At 52.5% G+C, this 13639-nt stretch overlaps 4 protein-coding genes across 4 annotated transcripts; 2 read left to right on the top strand and 2 right to left on the bottom strand.

The window, feature by feature from the left end:
- Positions 1-1213: 1213 nt before the first annotated feature.
- On the top strand, positions 1214-3892 carry CTRU02_213048 (actin patch protein; the record flags this gene model as incomplete). The annotated part of the gene is made up of 1 exon (XM_070205966.1): positions 1214-3892. One exon carries the CDS (start codon positions 1214-1216, stop codon positions 3890-3892), a length of 2679 nt encoding a protein of 892 aa, XP_070060359.1.
- A 1421-nt stretch (positions 3893-5313) lies between these two features.
- CTRU02_213047 (pectate lyase) lies at positions 5314-6318 on the top strand (the record flags this gene model as incomplete). Its single annotated transcript, XM_036721611.1, has 2 exons — positions 5314-5819; positions 5886-6318. 2 exons carry the CDS (start codon positions 5314-5316, stop codon positions 6316-6318), a joined length of 939 nt encoding a protein of 312 aa, XP_036586780.1.
- A 1288-nt stretch (positions 6319-7606) lies between these two features.
- CTRU02_213046 (beta-lactamase) lies at positions 7607-9520 on the bottom strand (the record flags this gene model as incomplete). Its single annotated transcript, XM_036721610.1, has 1 exon — positions 7607-9520. The coding sequence occupies one exon, from the start codon at positions 9518-9520 to the stop codon at positions 7607-7609; it is 1914 nt and encodes a 637-aa protein (XP_036586779.1).
- Positions 9521-11025: 1505 nt separating this feature from the next.
- On the bottom strand, positions 11026-12933 carry CTRU02_213045 (heterokaryon incompatibility protein; the record flags this gene model as incomplete). Its single annotated transcript, XM_036721609.1, has 1 exon — positions 11026-12933. One exon carries the CDS (start codon positions 12931-12933, stop codon positions 11026-11028), a length of 1908 nt encoding a protein of 635 aa, XP_036586778.1.
- Positions 12934-13639: the final 706 nt, after the last annotated feature.

Raw genomic sequence — 13639 nt, 5'->3', positions numbered from 1 at the left:
CATATAATTCTTGGCACGAGTTTTTGCCCATCATGAGCAAAATGCGACAGAAAAAAGAGTGAAAACAAAACCAAAGGGCGAAAATGTAACAGTGAGTTACATCGAGTTGTTTTTCTAGACCTCACATGCTGGGTGCACGAGTCTTTTCTTTCTTGATAGACTTTGGCCTGTGCACTGTAGATTTAGGTGCCGAGGATGATTCAAGGTTACATTAAGCCTCTTGGTACAGTGGATTTACTTGCACCACCACTGAAGATTGTCGCTGCATCAGGCCTCAAAAGATAGAAGTAGGTACCTGCGTGAGCTTATGGATGACGTAATGTCTCGTTTCGCTTGAAGGCACGTCCCCAACCCCAGCACCAAGCAAAGGCGGCCAGTAGGCACCACTACCACCGCCGCTCGGCAGGATGGTGCCGTAATAAGTGTGTGCCTTGCACTGCCCGCATAATCAACGTTCTGGCACTTGGTCGCATTTGGACGATCGAAGAGTTGCAAAACCCGGCGCCAGCAGCTTTCTGAGACCATAAGCAACCTAAAGCTTCGCCCGCCCACCGTCACGAGCTCCCATCCCTACCGCGTGCTCCCGCTCCGTTGACTTGACCTTTTTGCACCAATTTCGCCCTCCCAGAATCGCTGCGAGATCATGTGCCTCCATCATTTCGAGGTCGTTTCTCATCAGCTGTAGAGCGTGGGGGTCAGAAGACGTTGTCGCCTGCGAGCCTTTTGTTTGTGCAGACCTCTAAACTGCCTTCGTATGTCTTTCGTCCAGTAATCGAACGCCGCTAAAGCCCACGACTGTCCGTTCGGCGAACCTTTCCTACATAACGAACAAAACCTGGGCCGTCCCGCGCCCGCGACTCGTCTTGGAACTTCATCCAAGGCACATACAACGATCAAGCTGGCTCCCTTCAGACGATTCGGTCCCCCGCATCCGCATCCTCACAACCGTACGAGCCTACTTAGATATCTCTTCCCGCGAACACTCCGAGATCGGTACCGTGAGCGCGTTCTCAACTTCAGGCTCGATACCCTCCCGCAGCTTAAGCATCGCTTCCAGTCTCGCATCTATCGGTATATCCTCGAGCGCCAACGTAAGCGGAACGAGAAGTCGAGGCTCGTCGACGTCTTTGCGCGGCAAAGTCGCCGCCTGCTCTTGGGCCCACCACTAGCCAGGCCGGCACGTCATGCCAGGGGAGGAAATATAGGCAAGAAGATGCCAACTTGGTCAGATTACACAGGCTATGGAGGAGGGGGGGCCACCGGTGGCGGCAGCAGAAACGATAATGGCAACGGCAACGGCAACGGCAACGGCTATGAGTATGATGCAGCATCAGGAGAAGTGCCGACCCCAGGCGAGCGAGGCTACCGTCGCAAATGGCTGGCGGCAAAGGCGGGCAGTATGTACCGTGCTGGAGCCGTTGCTATGAATGAGATAAGAGAAGGTTATGCGCAAACACGGGTGCGGGCGCTGGAACCGGAGGATGGTCAACCAAGGACAACGATACCTGGATCATTCCCCGGCGTTGCAATTACTGTACAAGGCGACGATCAGATGGTTATATTCCCGTCATATGCGAAACGACACGTTAAACAGAACTGGGGCGACGAGAACGAGTTCATTTCAAACGACCCCCATGGAAGCATTAGAGATCCAGAGTATTGGAGGAAAGAGTGGGAGCGCAACGAGGATGAGAGGGCGATAGTTGATATCGACGTCCGAGGATGGATCTATTCTCCGCACAAGGGCCCGATGACGAGGCGCAACCGTATTCTTATCGGCCTCGCGCGCCAGCTAAGCGGCATCCCAGCACCTAGACAGGATGCGCCGCCAATGGACTCACTAGGAGCGCTGCATCAGTCTCACGAAGAGAGGAGAGAGCAAGAGAAGATCGCCAAAGAGGCCGCAGAGATCGAGAAGAGGGGCCAAGAGGAAAGGCGGGTAGCTAATAGAGGTGGCTTCAGCGAACCTGCGAGAGACGACTCTGATGACGACTCTGGTAGCATATACCCATCAAAATCGAGGTCCCGTAGCGGTACCCGAACGCCCATGACAGCCCCGGGATCCCCCAAGATGCCGGCCAAGCAGTACACAACCAGCACTGACTTGTCGGATGCCGAGCTGTCTGTCGCGAATGCGAATCTCATGGCTAGGATAGCACCGTTCATGACGACGCCGCTGGTCCAGCTACCTATCACCATCTTCTTTTACAACGATGAGAAGTCGGCATCTCGGACAGTACAAACAAATGACGCGGGACACTTCATCATCCGTGCCGCCCTAGACTTTGTCCCTACGCATGTTCGTGTACTAGCGAATGAGAGTCTCTCAGCAACCCAGGAAGTTAAGATCATTGAGCCTAAGGGTGTTAGTCTCATCAGCGATATCGACGACACCATTAAGCGATCTAATATTTCGGGCGGCGCCAAAGAGATCTTCCGCAACACGTTCATCCGGGAGCTGAAGGATCTTACCATCGAAGGTGTCAAGGAGTGGTACAATGAGCTGCATTCATTGGGCGTCAGCATACATTATTGCTCCAACAGCCCGTGGCAGCTGTTCCCGGTGCTGGCCAGTTACTTCATGATTGCTGGCCTACCTCCGGGGTCGCTTCATCTCAAGCAGTACAGCGGCATGCTTCAGGGAATCTTCGAGCCCGTAGCAGAGAGAAAGAAGAGCACGCTAACACGGCTGATGAAGGACTTCCCCGAGCGCAAATTCCTGCTTGTTGGCGACAGTGGTGAGGCAGACCTGGAAGTTTACACGGAGTTAGTCGAGTCACATCCTGGTCGGATCATTGCAGTCTTCATCCGCGACGTCACAACCCCTGAGCAGAGCGGCTATTTCGACTCATCCTTCGAGAGTGGCCCTGCACGCCAGAACGTTCCAACAATAAGGCTTCAAGACAGGAGTGATGAGCCATCCAAGAGACCTGGCCTTCCTCCGCGAACCGAGGCTAAGTCTGCTGGCCCCGTCATGGGGGATCTGATCGATTTCTCAGATGAGCCGGAGGAGGCGGCCTTGGACGATGCGGCAGCACTCGCCCAACTCAGGGCGGCGGGAGCAAAGCCCAATGCAAGTACCTCAGATCTTGCTCTCCGGAAACCCCCTCCACCTCGGCCAGTCAAGCCAGCAGCCCTCCGCAGTTCGCCCTCGGATACGAAGGTGCCTACCGTTGGGTCAAACGGCGGTTCCACACCTCCGCCGGTGCCACGATCCAGAAAGCCGTCAGCAGATAGATCGGCCCCTCATCCGCTGTCGCAAATCCACAACGCATCCCAGCAAACAGTAGCCAGCACCAGCAGCGTGCCAAAGATAACCAAAATACCAGCAAGGACGCCATCCAACGACACGAGTAAGGCGGTAAAAGCTGCACCTCCTCCCCCGCCACCCCGGCGTCGGGATACCCCGTCAAGCTCTCGGAGCCTTAGCCCGCGGACAATCAACAACAGGCGAAGGCTGTCAAGCAATGATGACATCGACTTCGAGGCCCTACCACCGTCTGCAGCATCTCAACCACCTCCGTTTGCGAAGACCAAGTCTGGAAGCATGAAGTCGGGAGCTACCTCCCCGACTTTGGGCTCGCCTACGCTGGGACCAACGTACCCCAACAGGAAGCATGAATTATGGATGCGCCGACTCCAGCGGGCGCAGGAGATATTGGAAAACCATGGTGTGGCACTGTACACCTGGCGCAGAGGCGACGACGTCGTGGCGGAGGCGGTAGGCATGGTGAAGGAAGAGTTGAGGAAATTAGGAAAAGGGGGTGAGAAGGATGCGCGGACGGAGGGGAAGAGATTCGAGAAGCAGCTGAAAAGGGAACAGCACCAGCAGCAGCAGCAGCAGCAGCAGTATCATCAGCAACCACGGCAACCTCCACAGCCGAGGAGATGATTTCGTCCAAATGCATCTCGCATAGCAACCTCCTGTTAGAAGTTGGGTCAACAGAAGCGCCGGGGAAAAAACGGAATAATTGGACGTTGGCGGGAGTGATTCAAGTAGATATTTGCAATCAAGCATGAAATTGTTCGAAACAACAACGAGCATTGTCCCGAGGGGTTCGCATCATCGTAATTAACTTTTGACGTATTTCCTTTCCGCGGGCTCCCACTTGCACAAGTCATGTATTCTGTCATTTCGACAAACACATGATTTTTTTTTTCTTCTCTCTCCCATTATTCTAGAAGAAATACGAGCTGAATGACAGCCGGCTACGGACATGGATCAAGGGGGGTTTCTCTCAAAGCAGCTCTGGGTCCGCAGGGCCACGAGGGAACCGTTTTCGGGATAGTAACCGAACTACTGTATGTATAATACACAAGCCCCATAAGGAGGGCAGTTTGAAGAATATTAACGTGTAAGAGCCCGCACGCACCAGAAAGAGGTAAATGAGTTTTCTCTCTCGCCCAGTCACGAACGACCCAGGGCGGCACAACGGTCTAGAACTTGCGGCTCTGCGCAGGGGCGGACCTTGGGGCAATGCCGTTAGCTCCGGCAGATGAAGGCCCGTGAGTAGGGGATCGATCCTGCTGCATGACACCGAGATCAGATGGACGTTGTTAGGTCAGCACACTTTTGGCGGCGGTGACCATGTGGCTGGCCGGCTGGCTGGCAGCGTTGCGCAAAGGGGATTGGTGGCCTTTCCGTCTGGTCTTACTCTATTTCCTTCAGTTGAGAGATTGCCCGACCAACCACACGGGCCATAAGGAATCAGACTAGAGAATGTCAGAGAAAGCTTATTCGTGTTAGTTTCAGACGATATGGGGTGACTCTGTTTAAGTGAGGCACATCGTCAATTTGAGATAGACACGCCATGAAGGGCTTCCACCACCACCACCACCCCCTTTCGTCCTCAACGAAACATGCCGTGCATGGCTGGATAGGGAAAGTCGGCTCACTGGAGCTTGGGCTCTGAGGTAGTCGGTGTGGCTGTCAATCGCAAAAAGCCAAGTTACGATTGAGTTTTCATACTGGACGGGGAGTATAGGGGTGTTTGTGAGCGCACGCACGCTGGAACAGAGGGTTTGGACAGATATATAAAGAGAATAAAGTTCGCAGTTTCAACAGCTCTCGATCTCTTGAGTCATCATCAGCAGCATCAGTTTCTTATATTCTTCAAGATCATCCTCTCTCGTCTTTCCAATCTCTTCTCCACGACTGGTTCGTCTCAAGTGACAAGCTGGTCTATCATCTCATCTTTTCTCTTTGAACCGTTCCACCACGAGCTTACGAGGCCAAGCCTTTTTTTGTCCACTTTATTCCTCGGCCAAGACGCTAGACAGTCCCCACGAGTATCCATCACGACCTCCACAAACATGTATCTCCGACACGTCCTCCTCTTGGCTCTCTCAGTCACTGTCATCGCCTCTCCAACCGCCTCTAAGAGTAGCGGGTCCAAGGGTAAAGCCAAAGACCATAAGACCCCGAAGCATTCTCCCAAGAAAGGCGGGAGCAGTGGCTCTCATACGAAGCCCAGCGTGCCTGTTAGCACCGGCGGTGCTTCCGGTTCATCTGGAGGCGGAGGCGGCTCGGCTGCTAACAACGGAACCGGCGGAGCTAACACGGAGCTTCAGACCGTCTTCCCCACTCCGAAGGGCAAGCAGGACTTGAGCGCCGTGAAAACGATTGCCGCGGGCGAATCCTTCGACGGTGGTATGCAACTCTGGGATAGAAGCCCGAGCACGTGCAAGGGACAGACTGAGGGCGGTAACAAGGATGCCGTCTTCATTCTCATGGAAGGTGCCACAATCAGCAACGTCGTCATCGGACCCAACAACGGCGAGGGTATTCATTGTCTGGGCAGCTGCACAATCAACAATGTGTAAGTTACATATTTACGTCCCCAAACCAGAAGTATATATAACTAACACGGAGGGGGGGTTAACAGTTGGTTCCAAGACGTCTGCGAGGACGCAATCACCTTCAAGCAAACCTCCGGCACCTCCTATGTCAACGGCGGCGGCGCGCAGAACGCCGATGATAAGGTCCTGCAGCACAACGGCGGCGGCACGGTGGCTGTCAAGAACTACTTTTGCAAGAACTGCAGCAAGATGTACCGCAGCTGCGGTAACTGCAAGGGCCAGAGCGGAGGTCGCCATTCCACTTTTGAAAATATCCGACTGGACGGAGGAAAGGTTCTCGCGGGCATCAACGGCAACATGGGAGACACTACGCAAATTACGAACTCGTGCGTCCTGGGCGGTGCCGATGCCTGCGAGCTGTTCCAGGGCAACAGCAATGGCGCTGAGCCGAAGTTGATCAGCAAGGGACCTGATGGGAAGAGTTGTGTTGCTACTTCTGTCAAGACTAGCGGGTGCTAGGTTATGACGCGAGGGGAATAGCCAGCTTTTAGGCGGCTGCAACAACTATCCTAGATTTACTTTTGGAGCGATCTGAAGTGTACATACTTGTGGTGGGAATATGTACATAAGATAGACTTGTAGATACAACATAGGTGTGGCCAGGGGCCAGATTCGAATCATGATTAAGAATTTTGAGAAGAAAGTGATGAGATACTCTATCGATACTTAAGTCGTGAAACGGGTAGGATGTAGGAATTAGCTACTTAGGTACGTCTGGCTGACTACTTGACATGTTACCTCTTCAACGCATACGCAAGGCCCGATGGTGGTTCAAGGAAATTTGGGGCATACAATTTTGCAAAGCACAGTTTCTCTCAAGAGTTACCGGTGGTTAACTTACGATACAGTCCCAGAGAATACATTAATCGGTCGTTTCTTTACTGAATCAGCTACTGAGAAAACAGACACCAACACCTTACCTTAGGCAAACGCAGAGGCATAAGAACCATAAGAGCATGCAATAGCTTTGCAAGTATTCGAGGATCCGGAAAATGCCACGGGGTGCAATCCTCTACTGCACCAGGGTCTTAAGTCGAGTAAGTCTGAACAGTTCAAATCTAGATCATGACAGCCCAGGATCGCAATCCTATTAAGCCTTTGGCCAAAAGATTTTTTCATTCTTGAAAGTTGGCAAATTAATGTTAGATAAAAAATCAATGCTATCTAGAATAGGTCTGAAGTGTTTAAAATAGGTTGTCATGAGACACAAAAAGGGTTGCACGACCAGCTCTCGACGCAACACTGTTTAGTTTATGTGAATCAGACTCGGCCTTTGAGGGTCGCCTGATTGAGACTAACTTTCTCCCGACTAGAATCACCTCCAAACAAGTATGGCGTCGAGGTATACATAATTATCAGACTTCTGCAGCATGACTGCCGGCAGTTGACTAAAGCGTATCAAGTAAAGCGACTCAATATCATACTGACAAGCCAGCAGAAGAGGATTTTATACTAGTACATAGCGGCATTTACTTTTTACAGTTCGAATAACGTCACACTGTATATTTTCATAAGCAGCATTTAACTGTGGTAAACTATGCAACTAAGGTACCCCAAGAAATCAAAGGCGCTGAAAGACGCAATCCTGAGTTGCAAATTCCCCAGCATGTAACACAAGTAATAGCTTAGAATGGATTATGTATTATCGCGCCCTAAAGTGTAGGTAAGGTAGTTTCACCATATAAATATTCAGCAAGAGCGCTAGACGCCAACTATTCCTCAGACTATTAATCCCAAACTACTCTCCTCACAAGACCGCGGCATGGTCCTCAAAAACACGCGGTATCTTCCAGTATCTCAGGTCGTCAAACTCGGCCTCGGAAATGTATTCCCGCGTGTTGAGCGTCAGGGCCCAGTCAAGATCAGGCCGGCTCGCGGCAAACGCACGCGCGCCCACGACCGTACCGTCACGCTCCGAGTAGACCGCACGACCGCCAGTGCCGGCCACGGCGTGGGTGCCAATGAACTTGGCAACGGTGCTCGCGCTCGCCGCAAGCGAGAACCCGCCGATGCTCTCCTCCTTGATGGCTCCGTCACCGCCGTGGGGACCGGGAACGCGGTGGAATGACTGCGGGTGGACGGGGTCGTAGCCCAAGTACTGGGTCTCCTGGACGATGCGGTCGTCGGCATGCTTCTCGGCGGCGGTCTCGTACAGCCTCACGTCGAGGCCGTCAAAGATGTTCTCCTTGAGGAAGTCGAGGTATGGCATACCGGTGACGTTGCTCACGACGTAGCTTGCCAGCATGGTGCCGTAGTTGGAGTATGCGTAGCTTGATCCGGGGGCGAAGTCGAGGGGTTGGGTGATTTGGTATTCGATCATGTCACGCAGTGTTGCGGCGCGACTGCCGTTGAAGAGCTTATAGGCAATGTCGCGGAACAAGAAGGCTACGTCTCCTGACTTGGCACGGTCGTAGCCGGCGGAGTGTCGCAGGAGGTGATCGATGGTGATTTCGTTCGCTCGTTCCTCTGTGGGCTTGTAGCCGAGGAGTGGGTAGACAGGGGTTGAGTAGTTGAGTTTGCCAGCCTCGATGAGGTTGAAGACGGCGGCGTGGAGGAAGATCTTGCTAACACTGGCAAGAAGGAAGATGTCGTCCGGCTTGACGACGGCACGGTTACTCTCTGCCCATGTGTAGCTGCGCTCCGCGATGACGGAGCTGTTAAGTGCAACGGCAATCTGGGCCTGGCGCACACCGTTCTTCTGCATCCATGTCTTCATGGTCGTGTCGAAATCAGCCAGTGCAGCCTCGTTGTCCTTGAAGCCAGTGAAATTTCCCGTAGCTGCCCACTTACGGGGCTCGGGAATGTCCTTCTCAGCAAAGATAACGGTGAAACGAGTGTCGGTTCCGGAGACGCCGCCATGAAGATCGATTGGGTACAGGCCCTTCGTCTTTTGCGTCTCAATCTCAGCAGACAACTCAGCAGCAGTGAGGTTGTCCTTAGCCACCCACTTGCCGACCTCATTGTCTACGAACTGCGGCGTAATGACAAGGTCATCGGAGAGAAACAAACGGGAGGGTCTCCAGAAGCGCTTCCCAAGCTCGCTGGCATAGACTTCGGGATAATCAATAGTGTAGTTCGTGCTGGGATAGATAGTGGCGAGCTGGTTGCCAATGTTCTCGTGGCCAAGGATGCAGTATCGGCGGTCGGAGGGGGTGCCGTACATGCGGAAGTCTTTGATGAGCATCGGGATGCCTAGCGTGGCGTTGTAGTAGGCGTAAGGATTGGTAATGTCACAGAGCTGAGCCCAGTTCGTGACGTTGGCCTTCTCCATGACTCCAGCGAAGACGGCGCTGCCGGCCGGTCCTGTGGCGGAGACGTGCGTGGAGACGTAGCCCTTGGATTTCCATGAATCGAACCAGGCATTGTATGTTGTTTCGTCAGCATCGTAGATTGCTTCAAAGGGGTTTCCGTCCCTCTTAATCCAGACGGCGGCGTAGTTTGCATTCGGGGCTGTTCCGTAAGCGCTCAAAGAGATCATCCGGTAGCCGTCGGCTGTCAGAGACTTGGTCTTCTCGCCGTGGGCGGCACCGTTGAGGTTAATATAAGTCTGGACATCGACAGAGCTGACGTTGGCGGCACGACGCTCGGTAGGGATAGCGAGAGAAACAGAACATAAAGAAAGACAAGAGGTCAAGAGACCAAGAAACGAATGAGAGTACATAGTTTAACGATAGAAAGCTGCACAAAGGCGAGCAGTTCAGCTTGATGTCAATGAGAGTTGAGCTAAAGCTGCTGGACCAGCTTCGCATGATGCTGTTGCGGACATTCCCATGTCTTTATCACAGAGGTCAGGAACCCACATGAACCCTATTATTAGACCGAGCCAATTTGGCGGGAGTGATCTGCTTTGCGATACGAGATGAATCCGTTCATGCTCCCACAGTGGTACTCGGCAAACGGAGGATAGAACCCTGACCCCGGCCCGTGCATCCCGGTAGACCCGGCTAGATTTCCAGTTTTGGGAATTCTCGCTTTCTGGAATGGTTCGTTTACCTTATGGGGCTTCGGCTGGAGCCTTCTTTCTCCGTATTTCAAGGCGATGCAACACGGTATGGCCGTTTCTTGGTTAAAAGCTGAGGCGTGGTTTTAATACCATGATTCGGCCTAGGTAGGACAAAAGCCATCGTCGTACCGTCAATGAATCAAGTTTTGAGATACGAAAATGCCATCCCATGTAGGCACACAGCAGGATGTATGTATGGGTAATCTGCCAGACCAGCTTTCCCCAGTATTTTTGAGCCAGGTCCCTAACCGAAATTCAACATCGTCGTTTCACAACTACAAACGTAATGTGTTCGTGACAGACTAATACAATGCCACATATAAACATACCACAACGCTACTTTAATTGTCTTCAAGATAAAGTTTGACAGTTGAGCTCGGCACCTTAACTTCAAACACGCTTCCTACTTTCACTCCCACGGGTCTCTCCCACCATTGCGCAAATTGACAGGTTTAGCGAGTCACCATGTAAGGAAGAAAAGATAAAAAACACAGGCACATCCCTTCCTTCATCGAAGGAGAGCCAAAAGAGAAGGTCCATCCAGGATTCGAACCTGGGCTTACGGAACATTCCAACCAATTGTGAAGTCAGAATCCGACGTCCTAACCAACTAGACTAATAGACCGAAAGAATAGGGAGAAGATGGCATGCAGCAGCCCCGGGAGCTCCGGTGAGGAGGCATTAGGTCCATCCAGGATTCGAACCTGGGCTTACGGAAGAGATCCGATGGTGGTCATCATCAGAATCCGACGTCCTAACCAACTAGACTAATAGACCATGTGAACCAGAAGCTGCTATGCCTTGGTGTTGTGGAGGCGACCGGTGAGAAATCAGAATATCATGCTGTCATTTTTTCGTGCGTGAGGATTTCCCAGCCCTCGTTGTGGGTATACGGGTGGGGACCACGGGGCAACTTTTTATCGGGACCGGAGTGGGATGGGGCATACGCGGCAATTCTCGCGGCCGAGTCCCGGTCGCGGATCCGTCGTTGTCTGTATAATCCCCGTCAGGGACCTCATCGTGCTTACACGCTCGCATGCCGAGTTAAAAGGCCCCTAGGATGGGTTCCAAGTTGTCGAGACAATCTTGTAAAGCTTGTACTCGTTTTTCTTTCATCAAAGCACCAGAACCGTCCTAGCAGGCAGCAGAAAGTTGAATAGTAATCAAACAAGCTCTATTTTCTCATGCTCGGCCCCCTTTTGTAGAAACTCCCCATCCATGATTCCATGAACGTAAGCCTCGCCGATAACGTGGAAGCCGCCGCAGCCTGAAGGGCGGAGGACAAAAGGCACGTCAGACCCGGGTATAATCCAGATAGAATCCCCCCTAGACACTCGCAGTGGGCCCAGCCCGACATAGCCCTTCGCAGATCTGAATGGGCAAGTCCTATGTAATTTAACGCTGGCAATGTGCGCGTACTTGACCCCCTTGGCGACCTCGCCCGCCCTTAGTGCCCGATATGCCGAGAGCGTCTGCGCGGATGCCCGTTCCCTTTCCCAGTTATACGCGAAAGCGCGATCTGCAATGGGCGTCCTCCACAGGGCCTCGCTTATACTCTCCGCCGTCTGATAGATCTCGTTGGGGCACAATAACATGGTTTCAAAATCGCGGAGCCAGAGATCCAGGGACGCGACTAGCGTCGTATCATCCACATATTCGTCATCTGCCCCTATGAACGGACTCCCCACATGTTCGATGTAGTCAACCAGTAACGCTGCTAATGATAGTCGGTTTTCCACAGAGAAAGACCATGAAAGGTCTTGTACCGCGCCTGCCGAAGCTGAATAGGCCCTTGGCCTATACTGGCCTCTTACAACGAAGATTGAGTCTACGCTTAGCGGTTGAGGAAGACGCTCCGATGACCAGTCTGGAGCCCAGGATGGTATGTACTGGGTCTGGGTGACGGCAGTTTCCATGTCATTGCTATAGCCAGCGAATGATAGCAGCCTGGGTCCGTAGTACGCCAAACAGGCTTTGGCGACGTTGACTCGGACTGCCGCCCAGCTCTTGTCGTACTCAACCGGAATAAGTGGGCTCGTATTCCGATCAATCAGGCCCAGAAGTGCGAATACGTAGTCTCGTTGATCTGAAGCTTGAAGTTGCGCCTTCGCCGCCATCCTAGACAGCAGGGAAAAGAGCGACAGAAACGAAGACCGAGACTGCGTGAAGGCGACAGGAGTCACTCTGTCCAGGGCTGCTGTGAGAACCGCCGCGAGCGCAGAGTTATTACTCCTCCCGGTAATACTGCCCACGAAGTTGAGATAGTCACGGAGACCACAAATCAACCAGAACCCACCAAAGAAGGTTGCCCAAGTGATGCACCTCGTGCCACAACACACAAAGGGAGACAGTGACAGCACACGCTCCTGGATGACCCATACCCGTCGAAACCACGGCCTGTCAAAGAGCGAGCTGATTGCCTTCAACGCGGCGGAATCATCGGCACACAGCTCGCCAATGGTCTTTTCCAGATCATTCTGGACAGCAGCAACCAGGGGGTCGGCGGTCGTCTCGGAGAATGGGAACTGGGCCCACGTGGGGAACCGGCGACTGATCACGTTCGCTTTCCTGCTCAGTCTTTCCAGAGTATTAAAGGCGAGCCTACTGTCCTCGCTCGTGGGCCCCAGCCAAATCAGCGTTTTGAAGGCGGACCGGAAAATGGCCTTCATCAGAGAGACCTGCTGCGTCCGCTCGGCCGAGTTATGCTGGTCGATACATATGGCGTCGACCCAGAGCGTCCAGCCGAGCTCTGCATCGTGCCACCTCCCTGTCGCCAGGTGTCTCAGCGCTGACTCCAGGTTTTCAGTTACTTGAACTGGCTGGTCGTCGACGATGATGGTTCGAGTGATGGTCGGGTCCCCCCAGACGTAAGACAGTGCCGTGTAGTTTGGACTGTCATTGAGACTGACGTGCTTTAGGCGGCAACGAACTACTTGCGAGAACCCATTGTCGGGGCCTGGGTCGTTGGTTATAAGAGGATCTACCTGAATGAGGCGAATCTCGTTCAGATCAGGGTCTAAAGCTCGATATTGGGATGCGGGAAAGATGCGATTCTGATGTTCAATTCTCATCTTGCCGCGACGAAATTGACAAAATCGACGGAAGAGATTTTACTTTGCGTTCACTGTTTCAGGCTGAGCATGTGAATGGTGTAATGTTAAGCTTATCGTGGACTCATCAATAGAGCATCGTAGTTGTGGATGAGAAATTCCACAAGCTAGTTTTAGTTTGACATGCCGCATTTGCTGACGTGGTGCGGCTGCAGGGTGTCACGAGATTGATCACGCTATTGACCTTTTTGGACTTGCTGCGTGCCACTTTGAATGATATCGATACAGCTCCTTCGAAACATGCTAAATTGTTGACAGGCTTTACAGAATCGATCAGGAGGGTATCGAAACAGCATCTAAAGCGGCTTCAATTTTGTCTTATGAGAGATGGTTATTCATTTCTTGTTTACATGACGACTTTGTTTACCATTGGGGGGGGGGGGAAGAATAGTCATAAGACATTGATATTTAAACCCGTCTCATGTCGGAGTATAATTGGACTTTTCAGGAGCATTCAAACAGGTTTCATACTTGCCAATCATGCACTTGGACTTATTCCACAGCTACAATCTCACCTAACATCAGAGATGAGAGACATCCTAGTGTGTTACAGTGCTCTGTGATGCATGCTGGAAGGCTTGGCTCGATCCAACACGCAAACCGGCCGTCACTTGACTCCATTGTTGAAACACTCAAGCGGTAGATGAAGCGATAGATGGCCGCTCTT

This window comes from Colletotrichum truncatum (genome assembly GCF_014235925.2).
Source record: "Colletotrichum truncatum strain CMES1059 chromosome Unknown Contig_0009, whole genome shotgun sequence".
NCBI classification, from domain to species: Eukaryota; Fungi; Ascomycota; class Sordariomycetes; order Glomerellales; family Glomerellaceae; genus Colletotrichum; species Colletotrichum truncatum.
Note: the sequence above shows the minus strand (reverse complement) of the source record. Positions and strands in the feature narration are given on the sequence as shown.